Source organism: Carcharodon carcharias, chromosome 6 (genome assembly GCF_017639515.1).
Source record: "Carcharodon carcharias isolate sCarCar2 chromosome 6, sCarCar2.pri, whole genome shotgun sequence".
Classification (NCBI taxonomy): Eukaryota; Metazoa; Chordata; class Chondrichthyes; order Lamniformes; family Lamnidae; genus Carcharodon; species Carcharodon carcharias.
Genome location: NC_054472.1, coordinates 168,543,926 through 168,561,006, shown reverse-complemented (window position 1 = coordinate 168,561,006; position 17,081 = coordinate 168,543,926). Strand labels below are relative to the sequence as shown.

The window sequence follows — 17,081 nt, the reverse complement described above, 5'->3', positions numbered from 1 at the left end:
ATGCAGCAGAGGAGGTGACCATTTGGCCCCTAATGCCTGTGCCAGCTCACTGAAAGACTATATAATTAATCCCAGTTCTTTGTCCTTTACTCATAGCTGTGCATTTTTTTCTTTCTATTAAGTACTATTGAACCTGCTGCCACCACCCATTCAGACAAAGCATTCCAGATCATAACAGCCTGCAGACTAAAAAATATTCTGGTTACCAATCATCCTGTCAGTGGAAATAGTTTCCCCTTATCAACTCTATTAAACCCTCTCAATTTTGAGCACCTTTATAGAATCCCACCTTAATCTTCTCTGCTTTAAGTAAAACAATCTCAGCTTCTCTTTCATCCTTGGTAGCATCCAGGTATATCTCCTTTGAAAGGCTTTGGCATCACATCTAAACTGTGGTGCCCAGAGTTGACTCAAGAACAGAAGTAGATCCAACAGTGAGTTTATGAAAATTAAATGGACCAGGGATTTATCTGACAGTTAAAAATAACTTAGAGTCAATCCAATTGCCACGGGTTATATCCGAAACATTAGCATTAATTTCATAAATGAAAAGGGTCAAAAGTTCAAAATCATATTGCCCTTTATCTATGAGGTCTTTTATGTCAATCTGGCTGAAGGTGGTCATTTGGCCTGCTCCAAAGATCTTCCCACCCACTCTGTTACAGCCAAGCACCAACACCAGTTTTTAAATATAAAAACAAAAAAACTGCGGATGCTGGAAATCCAAAACAAAAACAGAATTACCTGGAAAAACTCAGCAGGTCTGGCAGCATCGGCGGAGAAGAAAAGAGTTGACGTTTCGAGTCCTCATGACCCTTCGACAGAACTTGAGTTCGAGTCCAGGAAAGAGCTGAAATATAAGCTGGTTTAAGGTGTGTGTGTGGGGGGCGGAGAGATAGAGAGACAGAGAGGTGGAGGGGTTTGGTGTGGTTGTAGCGACAAACAAGCAGTGATAGAAGCAGATCATCAAAAGATGTCAACAACAATAGTACAATAGAACACATAGGTGTTAAAGTTAAAGTTGGTGATATTATCTAAATGAATGTGCTAATTAAGAATGGATGGTAGGGCACTCAAGGTATAGCTCTAGTGGGTTTTTTTTTATATAATGGAAATAGGTGGGAAAAGGAAAATCTTTATAATTTATTGGGAAAAAAAAAAGAAGGGGGAAACAGAAAGGGGGTGGGGATGGGGGAGGGGACTCACGACCTAAAGTTGTTGAATTCAATATTCAGTCCGGAAGGCTGTAAAGTCCCTAGTCGGAAGATGAGGTGTTGTTCCTCCAGTTTGCGTTGGGCTTCACTGGAACAATGCAGCAAGCCAAGGACAGACATGTGGGCAAGAGAGCAGGGTGGAGTGTTAAAATGGCAAGCGACAGGGAGGTTTGGGTCATTCTTGCGGACAGACCGCAGGTGTTCTGCAAAGCGGTCGCCCAGTTTACGTTTGGTCTCTCCAATGTAGAGGAGACCACATTGGGAGCAACGAATGCAGTAGACTAAGTTGGGGGAAATGCAAGTGAAATGCTGCTTCACTTGAAAGGAGTGTTTGGGTCCTTGGACGGTGAGGAGAGAGGAAGTGAAGGGGCAGGTGTTGCATCTTTTGCGTGGGCAAGGGGTTGTGCCATAGGAGGGGGTTGAGGAGTAGGGGGTGATGGAGGAGTGGACCAGGGTGTCCCGGAGGGAGCGATCCCTACGGAATGCCGATAAGGGGGGTGAAGGGAAGATGTGCTTGGTAGTGGCATCATGCTGGAGTTGGCGGAAATGGCGGAGGATGATCCTTTGAATGCGGAGGCTGGTGGGGTGATAAGTGAGGACAAGGGGGACCCTATCATGTTTCTGGGAGGGAGGAGAAGGAGTGAGGGCGGATGCGCGGGAGATGGGCCGGACACGGTTGAGGGCCCTGTCAATGACCTACATTCAATGATGCTACATTCAAAAACAGTTCCTCTGACATGTCCTCCTTCTTCCTTAACCGAGGTTTTCCACCCATGGTCATTGACAGGGCCCTCAACCGTGTCCGGCCCATCTCCTGCGCATCCGCCATCACTCCTTCTCCTCCCTCCCAGAAATATGATAGGGTCCCCCTTGTCCTCACTTATCACCCCACCAGCCTCCGCATTCAAAGGATCATCCTCCGCCATTTCCGCCAACTCCAGCATGATGCCACTACCAAACACATCTTCCCTTCACCCCCCTTATCGGCATTCCGTAGGGATCGCTCCCTCCGGGACACCCTGGTCCACTCCTCCATCACCCCCTACTCCTCAACCCCCTCCTATGGCACAACCCCTTGCCCACGCAAAAGATGCAACACCTGCCCCTTCACTTCCTCTCTCCTCACCGTCCAAGGACCCAAACACTCCTTTCAAGTGAAGCAGCATTTCACTTGCATTTCCCCCAACTTAGTCTACTGCATTCGTTGCTCCCAATGTGGTCTCCTCTACATTGGAGAGACCAAACGTAAACTGGGCGACCGCTTTGCAGAACACCTGCGGTCTGTCCGCAAGAATGACCCAAACCTCCCTGTCGCTTGCCATTTTAACACTCCACCCTGCTCTCTTGCCCACATGTCTGTCCTTGGCTTGCTGCATTGTTCCAGTGAAGCCCAACGCAAACTGGAGGAACAACACCTCATCTTCCGACTAGGGACTTTACAGCCTTCCGGACTGAATATTGAATTCAACAACTTTAGGTCGTGAGTCCCCTCCCCCATCCCCACCCCCTTTCTGTTTCCCCCTTCTTTTTTTTTTCCCCAATAAATTATAAAGATTTTCCTTTTCCCACCTATTTCCATTATATAAAAAAAAACCCACTAGAGCTATACCTTGAGTGCCCTACCATCCATTCTTAATTAGCACATTCGTTTAGATAATATCACCAACTTTAACTTTAACACCTATGTGTTCTATTGTACTATTGTTGTTGACATCTTTTGATGATCTGCTTCTATCACTGCTTGTTTGTCGCTACAACCACACCAACCCCCTCCACCTCTCTGTCTCTCTATCTCTCCGCCCCCCACACACACACCTTAAACCAGCTTACATTTCAGCTCTTTCCTGGACTCGAACTCAAGTTCTGTCGAAGGGTCATGAGGACTCGAAACGTCAACTCTTTTCTTCTCCGCCGATGCTGCCAGACCTGCTGAGTTTTTCCAGGTAATTCTGTTTTTGTTCCAGTTTTTAAATAGCCTGTTATTTGTTTTGATTAATTATTTTGGTTCTCTTTCCCAATGGTATGATCGAATCAGACATTTACCACTCAGGAGGGGCCCACTGCACCCATGGTAAGGGATTACAACAACCCACACTGTAAGAAAAATATCTCCCAATCTCTCTTCATTCTTTTGATAATGATCTTACATCAACATCCTTTAGTTATTGATTGAGTAGGTAAGTATTTTTCTGATTTACTGTATCAAAATTTCTTAATTTCAAAAAACATTACTAAATCTCCTAACTTTTCTCCTAATGAAAACAGCCCCAGTTTTTTCTAACTTTGCAGAACTAAACCCTCTAATCCCTGGTATCATGTATGTAATTTCTCCTGCCCCCTCCCCATAATCCTTCCTAAAGTTAGGCATTCAAAACCAGGAAAGTCCCAACTGCAGTCTAATTAATGGTTTCAATAGGTCCAAAATTACCTGTTTATTTTTGTCCTCCAAATCGCTATTTTTAAAACCTAAATGTTATGTATGTCTCTTTCTTTACAGCTTTATTAATCTGTCATGGAATTTTTTAAAGATCAACATCTCTCTACACCATTTAGAGTATATCTCCTTTCCTTATCCTTCTTCCAAAACATGTCACCTCAAATTTCTCTGCATGAAACTTCATCTGATATCCACTTCTCCATTCCACCCTGGCACAATGTCCAAACTCAAGAAGCTTGGAAATGTTGCAGTCAACAGCTCAGCTATTTCTCCTAACTTTCTTCAGTATTTTACTGAAATTGCACTGCAGGAATCACCAAGCCTCCTTAGGAAGCACCTTCCAAACCTACAACCACTACCATTTAGGAGGCCAAGTGAATACCACCACCTGGAAGTTCCCCTCCAAGCCACACACCATCCTGACTTGGAAATATATCGCCGTTCCTTCACTGTCGCTGGGTCAAAATCCTGGAATTCCCTTCTTAACAGCAATGTGGGTGTACCTACACCACATGGACTACAGCGGTTCAAGAAGGCAGTTCACTACCACCTTCTCAAGGGCAATTAAGGATGGGCAATAAATGCTGGCCTAACCAGCGATGCCCATATCCCATGAATGAATAAACATTTATGGCGGTATTAGGACCCAGGACTTTTCAACTAAGTTCCACTATTCCTTTTCAGTACCACTTTCTCAGCTGTTGTGCATTCTTATTACCATATTCTTCTACGAAAACTGAGAGGAGAGGCACAGAGACAGACAGGGAACCACACAGAAACAGATTGGAGTGAGAATTTTTTTTGTTTACACCTTTCAAGGGTGGACTTGTGTGAGTGAATTGAGGATGAAGATAGCCTTAAATAATTTTAAAACATGCAATTCTGTTCCTGAGGTTCAGCTTTTCCTCAACAAAACATGCCTTTGATTTCACTTAAATGGCTTAAATCAGAAAGAAAACCAGATAACAGGAGAAATATATTCCACTGTCAACAAGAAAAAAACTAGCCAATATAAAACCCTATGGATCAATAAAGAGATAAAAGCAAAAGTGAAACAAAGGAGAAAGGCATAAACTAAATGCGTAGGGGATGAAGAAGTTAGGAAAGTTGTCGAAAACACAATTTGTAAAGTGAAAAAGAATTATAAAATTAAACCAAGGGGCACATAAATAATCCATAAGTAGGGACAACAGTAGAGTCACTAAGGGATAAACAAGATGAGCTCTGTGTGTCGAAAGTCATGAGGACTCGAAACGTCAACTCTTTTCTTCTCCGCCGATGCTGCCAGACCTGCTGAGTTTTTCCAGGTAATTCTGTTTTTGTTTTGGATTTCCAGCATCCGCAGTTTTTTTGTTTTTATCTCAGATAATGATGGTGAAACTGCAGAGTATTTATCAGGGAGACTAACAGTAGAAGGGAAGAATGAAATAAAAGTTAATATAGATAGTGGTGGGGGGAGCAGATAATTGATAAAATAATCAAACAGAGGATAAACCGTCTGATCCAGATGGATTACTTCCTCACATATTAAAAGAAGTTAAGGAAGAGATAGCAAAGGCACATCACATAAATAAAAATTAATTAGAAAGGGAGACTGTGCCAGAGGACAGAAAAACAGCTAATGCTAGTCCAAGATTTAAAAGGGAGCTAAAGCAGGTCCTGGAACCAAAGAACAGTTAGCTTAATACTGATGATAGGAAAGATTATGGATAATCTTTACCTAAAGGTGCAATAGGAAAAAAAGCAGAAAACATAAATAAAACAAAAAGTAGCAGTATGGATTTGAAAAGGGAAGATTAAGCTCGACAAACCTAACTGAGTACTTTGAAGTAACACAGAGTAGACAGGGTAATACAGTAAAGGTAATATATCTAGATTTTCAAAAGGCTTTCAGTAAGTTACTATTGCACAGTGGACTCATGACTAAGGTTAGATCATATGGTGTTCGGTGGGTGCAGGGGAAGGTAACAAAATAGATACCAAGCTGCCTATTGAACAGAAACAGAGAGTGGTTAAGTGTTGCTATTCAAGACTACGAAAAAAGCGGGAAATGACGTTCCACAGGGATTGGTGCCGGAATCACTGCTGTTCACTATCTGGTCTTGGGATGTGGAGGCAAAATTTGAGGACACCACCAAAATTGGGAGGTGCAGTTAACACAAAGGAAGAATGTGACAAAATACAAAAGGATATGAATAAACTTGCAGAATGCACATCTAAATGACAAATGAATTTTGAAACAGAAATGTAGGAGGTGGTACATTTTGGTAGGAAGAATTGGGAGGCCACTTTCTACCTGGACAATAAGAATGCAAATGGGGTAGGGGAACAAAGGGATCTAGGGTACACATTCACAAATCGCTATAAGTAGCAACTCAAGTTAGCAAGGCCTTAAAGTACAAATCAAACTCATTGATTTTGTTGAGAGACTGAATTGAAAAGCAAAGAAGTTAGGTTAAGCATGTACGAACCTTGGTTATATCACACTTGGGAGTACTGTGCACAGTTCTGGTCTTCATATTAGGATACATATTAGGAACATTTTCTCAAATTTACCCTATCAAACCTTTTCAGTATCTTAAAGACCTCTATCAGGTCACCTTTCAGCTTTCTGTTTTCTAGAGAAATAGAGAAACCTGTTCAATCTTTCCTCCCAGTTCTGGTTTCATTGTTGTGAATCTTATTTGTATTACTCCAAGGATACAAATAAGAGGAGAGGATACAAATAAGATTCACAACAATGAAACCAGAACTGCGAGGAAAGGTTGAACAGGTGTCTTTATTTCTCTAGAAATGAAAAAGCCGAGGTGACCTGATAGAGGTCTTCAAGATACTGAAAAAGTTTGATAAGGTAGATTTGAGAAAATGTTCCCACTGTGGGGATAGGATAGTTACGAATAAATCCAATAGGAAATTCCTGAGAAACTTTAAACAAAGAGTAGACAAACAGTATCACAAACAATTGGGAGAAAAATATCATAGATGCATTTCAGAGAATACTAGATAAGCACATGAGGGAGAAAGGGATAGAAGGATAGGCTGATAGGTTCAGCTGAGAGGAGGCTCATGTGGAGTATAAAAGCAAGCAAGGACAAACTGGGCCAAACTGCCTCTGTTTTGAAGGCTCTGTGCAGCTATATAAAATGGATACAAGACATACCATATTTGTGGCTTAAGCATGGTATAGACAAACATTCAGTCTTTATTTAGCAAAATGCTGTGCCATTTCAGTAGCTTAAATCATTCTGATACAACTCTCCTGCCAATTTCAGAATGCTTGACTGTGTTCTTGGTTGCCAAAATAAAGTCCTACAACTGCCTTTGGGTATGAAAGATTTGAAATACACAGTTCACTGGAAGATTACTACAGTGCATGGGAAACAGCAAAGTTGGGAACTGACCACCAATGCTGTTCTTGTTGTCAGAGACTATTTGAACAAAACACAAAAAAACACTTTCCCCTCATTGTAATAGAATCATACTGTGTAACTGAAGAGTCTATTAAGTTCTGAATAAACATTAAAATCACTCCATTCATCACAATCATCCAAGTAAACTTTCAGACTCTTCAGTTTCCTCAACGATAAGTGGAAGAAGAATGGAATTTACAAAAATATAAAAAAGCAAACAGTTTGAACATCTACATATTGAAAGCACAATGCAAGCTATTCACCTCCTGCCCATATTCATATCTGTACATTATGTAGTTTTCCTTGGCATGTTGCACTTCCGCTAAATTCTGTTTCACCAAATCTCAGGGCGAGCTAAAATGATCCCAAGCTTGAGCACATCAGACTAAGGAGGAAAGAACTTTCATTTATGTAGCACCTTTCACAACATCAGGGCATTCCAAAGCACTTTGCAGCCAGTGATGTGCTTTTTGAGTGTGGTCACTGTTGTAATGTAGAAAACATTATGCCCATATGTTCACAGCAAAGACCAAGAAATAGCAATGAAATAATAATGATAATCGGTTTGCGATGTTGGTAGAGGGATAAATATTGGCTAGGACACCGAAGTGACAGCTTTGCTCTTTAGAACAGTAGAGAGATTAATGCATCTCATTTTGATTCCAGAAGGGAAAAAGAACACTCAAATCTTTGCCTGACTCGATTCCTTAAGACCATAAGATGTAGGAACAGAAGTAGGCCATTGGGTCTATTGAGACTGCTCCACCATTCAATGAGAACATAGCTGATCTGATAATCCTCAACTCCACTTTCCTGCCTTTTCCCCATAACCCTCGATTCCCTTACCATCTGTTCCGATGATGCTACCTTCAAAAATAGTTCCTCTGACATGTCCTCCTTCTTCCTTAACCGAAGTTTTCCACCCACGGTCGTTGACAGGGCCCTCAACCGTGTCCGGCCCATCTCCTGCGCATCCGCCCTCACGCCTTTTCCCTCCCAGAAACATGATAGGGTCCCCCTTGTCCTCACTTATCACCCCACCAGCCTCCGCATTCAAAGGATCATCCTCTGCCATTTCCGCCAACTCCAGCATGATGCCACCACCAAACACATCTTCCCTTCACCCCCCCTATCGGCATTCTGTAGGGATTGTTCCCTCCGGGACACCCTGGTCCACTCCTCCATCACCCCCTACTCCTCAACCCCCACCTATGGCACCACCCCATGCCCACGCAAAAGATGTAACACCTGCCCCTTCACTTCCTCTCTCCTCACCGTCCAAGGGCCCAAACACTCCTTTCAAGTGAAGCAGCATTTCACTTGCATTTCCCCCAACTTAGTCTACTGTATTCATTGCTCCCAATGTGGTCTCCTCTACATTGGAGAGACCAAACGTAAACTGGGCAACCGCTTTGCAGAACACCTGCGGTCTGTCCGCAAGAATGACCCAAACCTCCATGTCGCTTGCCATTTTAACACTCCACCCTGCTCTCTTGCCCACATGTCTGTCCTTGGCCTGCTGCATTGTTACAGTGAAGCCCAACGCAAACTGGAGGAACAGCACCTCATCTTCAGACTAGGCACTTTACAGCCTTCCGGACTGAATATTGAATTCAACAACTTTAGAAAGATCAGTTCTGTTGAAGGGTCATGGGGACTTGAAATGTCAACTCTTTTCTTCTCCGCCGATGCTGCCAGACCTGCTGAGTTTTTCCAGGTAATTCTGTTTTTATTTTGGATTTCCAACATCCGCAGTTTTTTGTTTTTATCTCTGTGATTAAAAATCTGTCTAACTCAGCCTTGAATATACTTAACAACCCAGCCTCCACAGCCCTCGATGGTAAAGAATTCCACAGATTCACTACTGTTTGAAAGAAGAAAGTCCTCCTCATCTCTGACTTAAATGGGCGACCCTTTACTCTGAGATTATGACCTCTGGTCCTACACTCTCCCACAAGGGGAAACAAGCTCTCAGCATCTACCCTGTCAAGTCCTTTAAGAGTGTTATAAGTTTCAATCGTTCACCTCTCATTCTTCTAAACTCCAACGAGTACAAGCCCAGCCTACTGAACCTCTCCTCATATAAAAATCCCTCCATACCCCTCCTGGCTGCTGACTCAGGTAGCCAAATTGTGCACAACTCTAGTATCTGGTTCAAACAGAGTTGAACTTCAAACCTCTCAATTTATCCATTACCAAAACAGCTTGTTATCAATTTCTACAAAGGCAGAGCTGGGCGTTGTTTTGTGTCACTCTGTAACTGCTGAAACCCATATCTATGCTTTCATTTATCTACAGATTTCCTTGTCCCATACTATATTTCCAACCTCCTCCAGCAACACACTCTAGCTTGGTCCTTCAGTCCTCTAAAAATGGCATTCTGTGAATCCTCCTGTTGTCTACTACATTCCACAAGTGCTCGTCTAGCTTTCAGTTGTCTTGACTTTATTTCTGGCTGGTCATCTCTCCCACTTCATTTTTCAATTGCTTGGCAGCCATCTCTTCTCGAGGGACATTAGAATGTTCATTAAGTTAAAGAAAATTGCTGTTGTCATATAGTAACCCATTTCAAAGGCACATAAAACATGTACTATTACTTAAATCAGATAACCAAACATAAATACTTCAGAAATCCAGGAAAATCCAAGAGTAGAAATTAAACTGTATAACATTTACACAATGCTTCAGGGTATCACTTGATGTTATTTTTTCATCAACTGTTTTCCATTGCAGCTTTTTCTTAAACAGCCTGAAAACAGGTAACTTGATTAATCGGGATACACAATAGACATCTATAGATTCTATGCAGTTTCATGCTAACTGGTGAAAATACCCCACATCAATGTATCTGATATATGTTATTGCACAGTTTGTTTGGCCAAAGACTGAAAAAGGTAGCACATAAATGAGCTTACCAGAAACTTCTCTTCCTGTTCAAGCCATCGTTGATCCTCCTCCATTTCCTGCTGCTGCCTTATCAACTGTTCTTCCATAACATTTGCTGGGAGCATCTGTCCCATTCCACGCATGTCCAAAGAACTAGAATCCTGAAAATTTAATTAAACTCTTATATGCCATAACAGTTCTTACTCATGCAGTATAAGATTACTTTAGATATTGACTGAAGCATTAGAGCACTGTTTTCTTTTATTCATTCGTGGGATGTGGGTGTTGCTGGATGGGCCAACATTTATTGCCCATTCCCAATTGCCCTCAAGAAAATGGTGGTGAGCTGCCTTCTTGAACCGCTGCATTCCATGTGGTGTAGGTACACTCACAGCGCTGTCAAGGAAGGGAGTTCCAGGATTTTGATCCAGCGACAGTGAAGGAACAGCGACATATTTCTAAGTCAGGATTGTGAGTGGCTTGGAGGGGAACTTCCAGGTGGTGGTGTTCCCATATGTCTGCTGCTCTTATCCTTCTAGATGGTAGTGGTAATGGTTGTTTGGAAACTGCTGCCTAAGGAGGCTTGGTGAGTTCCTGCAGTGCATCTTATAGACGGTACATACTGTTGCTACTGTGCGTTGGTGGTGCAGGGAGTGAATGTTTGTGGATGGGGTGCCAATCAAGCGGGCTGCTTTGCCCTGGATGGTGCCAAGCTTCTTGACTATTGTTGGAGCTACACTCAGCCAGGCAAGTGCAGAGTACTCAATCACACTCCTGACTTGTAGATGGTGGACAGGCTTGGTAGAGTCAGGGGGTGAGTTTCTCACCGCAGGATTCCTAGCCTCTGACCTGCTCTTATAGCCACAGTATTATGGTGACCCCTGGGATGTTGAATCCCCCACCATCAACAATGGTAATGCCAACGAATGTCAAGGGGCGATGGTTAGATTCTCTTTTGTTGGAGATGGTCATTGCCTGGCACATGTTTGGCATGAATTTTACATGCCACATGTCAGCCCAAGCCTGGATATTGCCCAGTCTTGCTGCACTTGGACATGGACTGCTTCAGTATTTGAGGAGTTGCAAATGGTGCTGAACATTGTGCAATCATCAGCGAACATCCTCACTTCTGACCTTATGATGGAAGGAAGATCATTGATGAAGCAGCTGACACTAGGACACTACCCTGAGGAACTCCTGCAGTGATGTCCTAGAAGTAAGATGATTGACCTCCATCAACCACAACCATCTTCCATTGAGCTAGGTATGACTCCACCCAGCTGAGGGGTTCCCCTGATTCCCATTGACTCCAGTTTTGCTAGGGCTCCTTGAGGCAACACTTGGTCAAATGCTGCCTTGATGTCAGGGGCAGTCACTCTCACCACACTCTACAGTTCAGCTTTTTTGTCCATGTTTGAACCAAGGCTGTAATGACATCAGAAGCTGAGTGGCCCTGGCGACATCTAAACTCAGCGCCAGTGAGCAGGTTATTGCTAAGCAAGTGTTGCTTGATAGCACTATTGATGACACCTTCCATCACTTTACTGATGATCGCAAGTAGACTGATGGGGAAATAATCGGCTGGGTAGGATTTGTCCCGCTTTTTGTGCACAGGACATACCTAGGCAATTTTCCACATTGCTGGGTAGATGCCAGTGTTGTAGCTGTACTGGAACAGCTTGGCTACGGGCGCGACAAGTTCTGGAACACAAGTCTTCAATAATATTGCAGTAAAATTGTCAGGGCCCATAGCCTTTGCAGTATCCAGTGCCTTCAGCCATTTCTTGATACTGCCTGGAGTGATATTGGTGCAAAATATTGAAACACTTGCATTTTTGTGCAATTTCCACCCCTTTCCAAATGCTTAATCTAGCTGGAGCCAATATAACTTCAGATCCTACATCTGAAAGATCAGTAACACCCCCTTCTTTTACTTTAACATTCCAGTTTCAAAATCTATTACACTGTGAACCAACAAAAAAATTGAAATTTGGCCCGTGCTGTAATAAAGTTAATTAACAAAACTACATATTACAAACAGTCTGATAAATGAAGTTAATAAATTAATCAATCACAGCACTCAAGGTGATAATATCATCTGAATTTAGAGATTATATTATTGCTTTACAATTCAACCTAAAATATCCAATACTTATTTTGTTTGGATCACATTGAGAAGGATCTCAAATCTTCAGTTCTGTCAAATTCAAGAGATGTTTTGCTGGGATCTGGATTAGAATGGATTTGTATTTTTTCCAAACTTTCTACCATGAGTTGATGATGGGTTTTTCGAAGTAAGCATCAATAATCACTGCAATGTTTGAAGGACAACTATTGTAAGCTATCAGTATTATTCCAATTAAGCTTCACTGCATTGGATACCTTGTTCACACAACTATATTACCTCCATATTTTGTGGCCAAATTGGAATATCCTGAGGCCTATGGTGATTCCAGGAATCGTGAGCATCTAGTACACTTGCCTGTGCAGTATAAATACTTCCAGGCATGGGCGAAATTCCATGTGAACCAGTATATCCAGAAACCTGTTAACAAACATAATTGACTGGAATGATCTTCAGTAACTACATCGACAGATTAGTTTAATTCTGAATTGTCAAGGGAACATGGAATTTTAAACAGTGGATTCTAGAATTTAATAGTAGAGTTATATGTTTAGTGGGCTGCAACAAATTTTAAACAGATTGAAGTAGAATATATAAAACACACACACTCTGAACCCTTTAAATTATATTGAGCCAATCGTTTCTTCTCCTTAAGGGCTAATGTGCAATGTATGTAACATAATAAACTTTTATTATGTTGGTAACACACTACAATACTTCCATTGTAATCAGTGGATGTATGAGATTTTCTTTTGTGTGTCCTTAATAAGTAAGGGACAGTTAGTGCTGGAAAAAGATGCTTTTCTGCGCAAACCAATGTTAAGATGACAATATATCATGACAAGCAACATCAAAAGAATGGTTATTGCCAAAATAAAATACTCTTGGACCATGGCCTCTCAAGTATTAGTTGCTACATTTGGGGAAGTTTAGAATTCCATGTAATATTTATCTCTGCTTTAGACTAGATTAACATACCACAACTGATCCACACACATTTTTTCATAAGGTTACCAAAATAATTACCAGTCTCAATGAATTTGGAATTAGTTCAGCTGAAGGGGAGTAACAAAGTTATAACGTTACGTGCTACCTAACTAAGGGAACAAAATTTCTATTTTATTTTATTCCAAATATTTGGTACCTTAGTTTAAGACAATATATAGTGCTTGTTATTTACCTGATAATGATTGTGTTGTACCATGTGTTGTGGACTGGGGAAAAAACCATCACTGGATCTTGGACTTGGGTAGCCTGGTCTACTGGGCTATTGTAGAAAAAGAAATGAAGAGAAATGCATTGTAAGTATCATCCATTGTTACAACTGAGCACAAAAAGACAAGTACTTTCACTGTACAGATAACAGAGAAGGTTAGGTACATGATGTGTGCATTAAGTATGAAAGAAAATTGGTTATTTCAGACAGTTGGCTGGAATATTCCATGTTGGCTATAAGGTTCAAGGTTGATTCGTACTTTCAACTTTCAAGTAAATTTGACTATGAGTCATAAGTCAAATTTTTTATCAGATGCAGTTAAAGTGGAGAATTGGCCCTTGCAGGAAAACAGACACCCACCATCTTCTGCAATTATTCAGTGCAGTGGTAGGTAAATTTAACCCTGCTAACTGCAGTACTAATTGCTCGTTCAAACTAGAGACCAGTGACAAAGATCAAAAAAGATCATTTTTCGACTGTGCTGTCTTTAATCTGTTTACCTGCTGAAGGATACTTTGGATAAGAAAGGAATGCAGTCTGTTTTAAGTAATTTTATTAAAACAAACATACACTTAGAATGTATGTGTTTTAATGTATCATGCAAGGTATTGAATAGTTTCTTTCAGCATACTAAAATATCATTTACTACTGAGGTAGCCTAAAAAGGTAAAAGCAAAAAACTGCGGATGCTGGAAATCGAAAACAAAAACAAAAATACCTGGAAAAACTCAGCAGGTCTGGCAGCATCTGTGGAAGGGAGCACAGTTAATGTTTCGAGTCCGCATGACTCTTCAACAGTTCAATTGAAGAGTCATGCGGACTCGAAATGTTAACTGTGCTCCCTTCCACAGATGCTGCCAGACCTGCTGAGTTTTTCCAGGTATTTTTGTTTTTTATGTAGCCTAAAAAGGCCCTTGAAAGAAGCCTATATTTAAGCAAAAACATGTTACCAGTAATTTTTTCAAAGAACAGGATTCTCATCTAGCCATGTTTCAATTGCTGCAATGCTACTAAATAGTCTTAACCACAATATTTTGGCTGTCTGTTTAACAATACAACAATAACTTACATTTATAAAGCACCTTTAAATGTATCACTGTATCCCAAAGCACTTGACAGGGACATTAGTAACAAACATGAACAGCAAGCCATAGAACAAGAGATTAGGAGTGATCAAAAAGCTGGTCAATGATTTGGGTTTTCAGAAGTAAAGGATGAGAGGTTTAGTAAGGGATTACAAAGTATAAGGTCCAGGCCACAGGAAGCATGGTTGTCAATGTTAAGTGAAGGAAGGAAAAGATGCACAAGAAGGCAGAGTCACGGTGCAGAAAGGCAGAGCCAGGGGAACAGAAAGGTTTTGTGGAGGAGGTGGAGAGGGGGGGCGTTATAGCTGATGGAAGTTACAGAGATAACGAGAAGGAAGACCACCAGACACTCAAACATGAGAATTCTAAACTGGAAGATTGTGACCAAATGTGATGTTATAGCAGTAGAGTAGACAGTATTTGATATGGAGAGGATATGGGGTTGGTAACATAGCTCAGAATCAAATAAGGATACCAAGATTGTAAACATTTTGGTTCAGCCAGCAGTGGTCAGGAGGGAAATGGAATCAGTGGCTAAGGTATGGGAGAAAATGGCAGAAGCGGAAGACGATAGTTTAGTCTTTCCGACGTTTAACTGACAGAAACTGTACTCATCTAAGAGTTGATAATAACTGCATACACAGTGAAGTCTTAACTGGTCACTGTGCTGCTAAAACTCTAATCTGACCACTGCCAACAACTTCCAAAAACCTAGTGAGGGAGGGAAGGAACTTATTTATAAATCCTCAACATATCCCAAGGTGTTTAATAACCAATTCTAGAAATGTAGTCACTGTTGTTATGTCGTGAATGCACCAGCCAAATTGCTCAAAGAAAGATCCCACAGCGAAAAGGTAACAAATAAATCAATAATGGCTGATAACAAACATTAGATGATTTACTAACGTCATCTCAGCCCTAAACACTAAATGTATTGCTAGAGTTTGGTGATGCAATGTTATTTTCTCTGGCAAGTTTTCTTTTTTGTTTAACACAGGAAAGAGGAGCAGGAGAAGGCCATTTGGCCCCACAAGCCTGCGGCATCATTAATTGGATCATGACTGATCTTCTACCTCAACACCATTTTTTCGCACTATCCTCATATCTCTTGACATCTTTAATTTCTAGAAATCTTTTGATCTCTGTCTTGAATATAGTCAATGACTGAGCCTCCAACAGCCCTCTGGTTATAGTTATCATGAAACAGTGACAGACACAAAGCAGTCCTGAATAACCAGCTAACTTGAAGTTAAGTGCCATTCTATCGCACGAATTTACCCCATATCACAAGGAGAACTGAGCACCATTAGTCAAAGCCAATGATTACACTAAAGGCTTTAGGGTTTCATGAGCAATACTAGCAAAAGCTTAAAACCATAATTATTAGATTCCTCTTCCATGGCAATGCACAGAGGGTGATTAGAGGGAAGAATTGGGTAGGAAGTATAATGGCCAGCTTATTTGTTACCACTTCACAGAATCACACAGTGCAGAAGAGGCCCTTCGGCCTATCGAGTCTGCACCAACACGTAAGAAACACCTGACCTACCTACCTAATCCCTTTTACCAGCACTTGGCCCACAGCCTTGAATGTTATGACATGCCAAGTGCTTATCCAGGTACTTTTTAAAGGGGCAGCCCACCTCCACCACCCTCCCAGGCAGTGCATTCTAGACTGACACCACCCTCTGGGTAAAAAAGTTTTTCCTCACATCCCCCCTAAACCTCCTGCCCCTCACCTTGAACTTATGTCCCCTCGTGACTAACCCTTCAACTAAGGGGAACAGCTGCTCCCTATCCACCCTGTCCATGCCTTTCATAATCTTGTACACCTTGATCAGGTCACCCCTCAGTCTTCTCTGCTCCAACGAAAACAACCCAAGTCTATCCAACCTTTCTTCATAACTTAAATGTTTCATCCCAGGCAACATGCTGGTGAAACTCCTCTGCACCCCCTCCAGTGCAATCATATCCTTTTTATAATGTGGTGACCAGAACTACACACAGTACTCCAACTGTGGCCTCACCAAGGTTCTATACAACTCCAACGTGACTTCTCTACTTTTGTAATCTATGCCTCAATTGATAAAAGCAAGTGTCCCATATGCCTTTTCCATAAACCCACTAACATGCCCCTCCGCCTTCAGAGATCTATGGTCACACACGCCAAGGTCCCTTTGTTCCTCAGAACTTCCTTGTGTCATGCCATTCATTGAATACTTCCTTGTCAAATTACTCCTTCCAAAGTGTATCACCTCACACTTTTCAGGGTTAATTTCCATCTGCCACTCATTTGCCCATTTGACCATCCCGTCTATATCTTCCTGTAGCCCGGGACACTCAACCTCACTGTTAACCACCCTGACAATCTTTGTGTCATTTGCAAACTTACTAATCCTACCCCCCACATAGTTATCTATGTCGTTTATATAAATGACAAATAATAGGGGACCCAGCACAGATCCCTGTGGTACGCCACTGGACACTGGCTTCCAGTCACTAAAGCATCCACTTGTTCTGTGGTCCTGCTAAAGTTAAACTGACATCCATATCAAATGCTGTCATCAGGTTAAGGGGATTGGAGAAAGAAGCTAATTGGGACAGGGCAGGCAGATGGAAGTCAATTCCCAGTTAAGCAATGCATTTTCTCCTAATTTTAATATTTCCATTATAAATGCTTATGTATACAAAGTCAGGCAGCAATTACA

At 41.6% G+C, this 17,081-nt stretch overlaps 1 protein-coding gene across 9 annotated transcripts in view; it reads right to left on the bottom strand.

The window, feature by feature from the left end:
* ptk2aa (protein tyrosine kinase 2aa) overlaps window positions 1-17,081 on the bottom strand; it is a 551,780-nt gene that overhangs the window by 45,096 nt on the left and 489,603 nt on the right. For 8 of the 9 annotated variants that reach the window (XM_041189015.1, XM_041189013.1, XM_041189009.1 and 5 more), the window contains 3 exons: window positions 13,253-13,339; window positions 12,352-12,492; window positions 9,977-10,108 (listed from right to left, as the gene is read on the bottom strand). In XM_041189015.1, coding sequence (XP_041044949.1) covers window positions 9,977-10,108; window positions 12,352-12,492; window positions 13,253-13,339 — 360 coding nt within the window. The remainder of the gene's footprint in view (window positions 1-9,976; window positions 10,109-12,351; window positions 12,493-13,252; window positions 13,340-17,081) is intronic. The other variant, XM_041189014.1, reaches the window with a different exon arrangement.